The sequence below is a fragment of the Ipomoea nil genome, unplaced genomic scaffold, assembly GCF_001879475.1.
Source record: "Ipomoea nil cultivar Tokyo-kokei standard unplaced genomic scaffold, Asagao_1.1 scaffold2653, whole genome shotgun sequence".
Taxonomy (NCBI): domain Eukaryota; kingdom Viridiplantae; phylum Streptophyta; class Magnoliopsida; order Solanales; family Convolvulaceae; genus Ipomoea; species Ipomoea nil.
In genome coordinates this window covers 900,246-902,984 of record NW_017619081.1, presented here as the reverse complement: position 1 = coordinate 902,984, position 2,739 = coordinate 900,246, and the positions used below count along the sequence as shown (strand labels likewise).

At 35.8% G+C, this 2,739-nt stretch overlaps 1 protein-coding gene across 1 annotated transcript; it reads right to left on the bottom strand.

Moving 5' to 3' along the window:
* Nucleotides 1–1,533: 1,533 nt before the first annotated feature.
* On the bottom strand, nt 1,534–2,301 carry LOC109154685. The gene has a single exon (XM_019302419.1). The coding sequence runs from the start codon at nt 2,299–2,301 to the stop codon at nt 1,534–1,536; it is 768 nt and encodes a 255-aa protein (XP_019157964.1).
* Nucleotides 2,302–2,739: the final 438 nt, after the last annotated feature.

Below are 2,739 nucleotides of genomic sequence, written 5' to 3'. Positions count from 1 at the left end.
GGGATGATGCCTGTAGTATAAATAGAGAAGGATTAGGCTGAAACATTAATTACTCGAACTGATTATATTGCACCGGTTATTCTTCCGATGTGGTGGCGGTGGCTGATATCTAGAAGAGTTCAAATTGTAGTCTATTACTTATTATTCTATATTTTTAGATATATTTAGATATTTAGATTTAGATTTAGATTAGAAGATTAGATAGATTAGATTTTATTTAGATTATTTAGAATTTTGTAATATTTTTTTTGAGTTCATAATCAATAGGGATACTCATATCATTAAATGCCTCTATCGATTTCCAATGCTCTACCTGACCTGATATTGCTATAAGCAATCGTTTCTTGAAGAAACCAAAAAGCTAACCATCAGATTAATACCGAAAAGTAAGAAAAAAAAAACCTCTTTACCAAAACGACATAGTTTTAACTGGGCCGGAAAATACAAGCATTTGATTGGTCATGGCTATATGACTTTAATATATAGAAGGATAGAAGGATTACATAATAGAATATATATAAACTCTTAACATAATACATATAATCTAACATAATACACATAATCTAACATAATACATAATACACATAAACTCTTAACGTAACATACATTAACTTTTAACATAATACACATAAACTTTTAAGACACAATGCAATGTGCACCCTGATGTACGGTATAATTTGCCAAAGTCTCTACCGTTAGTGTGATTGCTTCTGCTGCAGTATTATTAAAAGTTCACTGGTGTTATACTATGATTTCATTTGAACTTTATGTTTTTATGTTAACTTATGTATTAAACTCTGTTTTATATTCATTTTATATTGTTAGGAAATGGAACAATGTCGTAGGTAAAGTACGTATTAGTGTAGGCTGACTCAAAACACAAAAAAGAAATATATGAAAGGAAGTAGGCTGACTCAAAACACAAAAAAGAAATATATGAACACTGCCTTAAAAGCATTTTTCTCTTTATTTTTCCTCCATAAGACTTCAAACATTTTTAAAAGTGCTATCATTTATAAAGTGGACGAAGAAAGGTTCCAAAAACAATAGGGGATAAAGAACAAAGTTACGTTAAAGTAGCCTTTTCTTTGAATGATTATCTAACAAATATATCTTGAGAAGTTGAAGCGAAATCATCAAAAAGTGTGATTAGGCTCACAAATGCCCAACACGGTTTGGGTTTGAAAAGAAAAGTTTGGAGATGAGTACGTAGTTGTGTTGACGTGCCAATTAAGTGTGAAGAGGCGTTGGGGGCATGGAACAATCGAGCATGAATATAATAATCAACAGGAGAGTGTGTGAGAATCTTAATCACTCCATATTGAGCCATATTGATTTTGAGTTTAGCTAAGTTATTTAATAGGTTGCATTATATTTGTTTAATTAGATTAGTTGTATTGTTGAGTTGTATTGTTTTTTTTGAAGGGAACCAGTGTGGTTATATTTCAATAAATGCTGAAATAGAGTCAGGAGGGATAGTGTCCCAATACATAGCCGTAGTCTGTTCAAAAGCAGTAGAAGCTAAACTATGTGCTAAATAATTCTGCGATCTAGGAATAAAAAGAACTGAGCAGGCATGAAATGTCGAGATATAAGCTTTGCAACTATCAATAGCATAACCAGTATAAATCGGGGCGGGTCATCTGACGAAGATAGATAGCACTGCAGTGCATGACAATCTGTGTATAAACGAACAGAGTGTTCTCCACGAGCATGTAGCCAAGACAGTGCCTCCTTTGCCACAAATGCTTCGGCCATAAGTGGTGAGAAACAGTTTGGAAGTGGGGCGCTGTATGCCGAGATATATCCACCATTCACATCGAGCAATATTACTCCAACCGTGGCCGAGTTTGTGGCATGGCGGTAGCCGGCGTTGACATAGCATTTCTGATGTTGCATCGCGGCTGCGTTATTCGAGGCGGCGATAGGCGGCAGTCCGGCCGTGGAGGCAGACGGCGGTCCTTCGCCCGAGGAGGCAGTGGCTAGCGGCGCATTGGGCATTACATCGTGAACTTTCCTCCATGCGTGCAAGGTGGCAGTTGCCATGACAAGTATTTTCCTGGGCAATGGTAGGCACGCATCCCAAACCGCTCCGTTTCGCGCCCTCCAGATATGATATAGAATAGCAACTGCGTGCATAATTCTATTAGTGTCTAGAACATTCAAGATTGCACTAAACCAGTCATGGAAAATATTTGTTGTAATATTGGGGAGTGGAAGGTTAGATTGAGCCCATATGGAATGTGAAAAATCACACCAAACCAATGAGTGCATAGTATCCTCATGAATGACTCCACACATGGCACAAATTGGATCAACATCTACCCTCTTTATAATCAAATTATTAGTAGTGGGGAGGATATCACTTATAGCTCTTCATACAAAAGTCTTCCACGCCTCATTACTACTAGCCTCATAATCCCCAATAATGCGCTTATAGCCAAGGTTGTATTGTTTGATCTTTACATTTATTTTGAACTTAAACTTGTATGATATATCTTTTTGTATGTGAATTGATATTACATTTTTTTTAGTACTACTAACTCCGTTATAATGTTTTTTTTTTTTTTTATAATTCTGTTATAATATAATATCTGTTTATAGCTACTTTCTTAACATACTGAAGTACAAAAAGTTAATACCGCTCAAACCCATGACCTCTCATTTGGGGGAGCCACTCCATACCACTAGACCACAATTCAAGGTCATTGGCGTGCATTGTTATTACTTTATAATAAT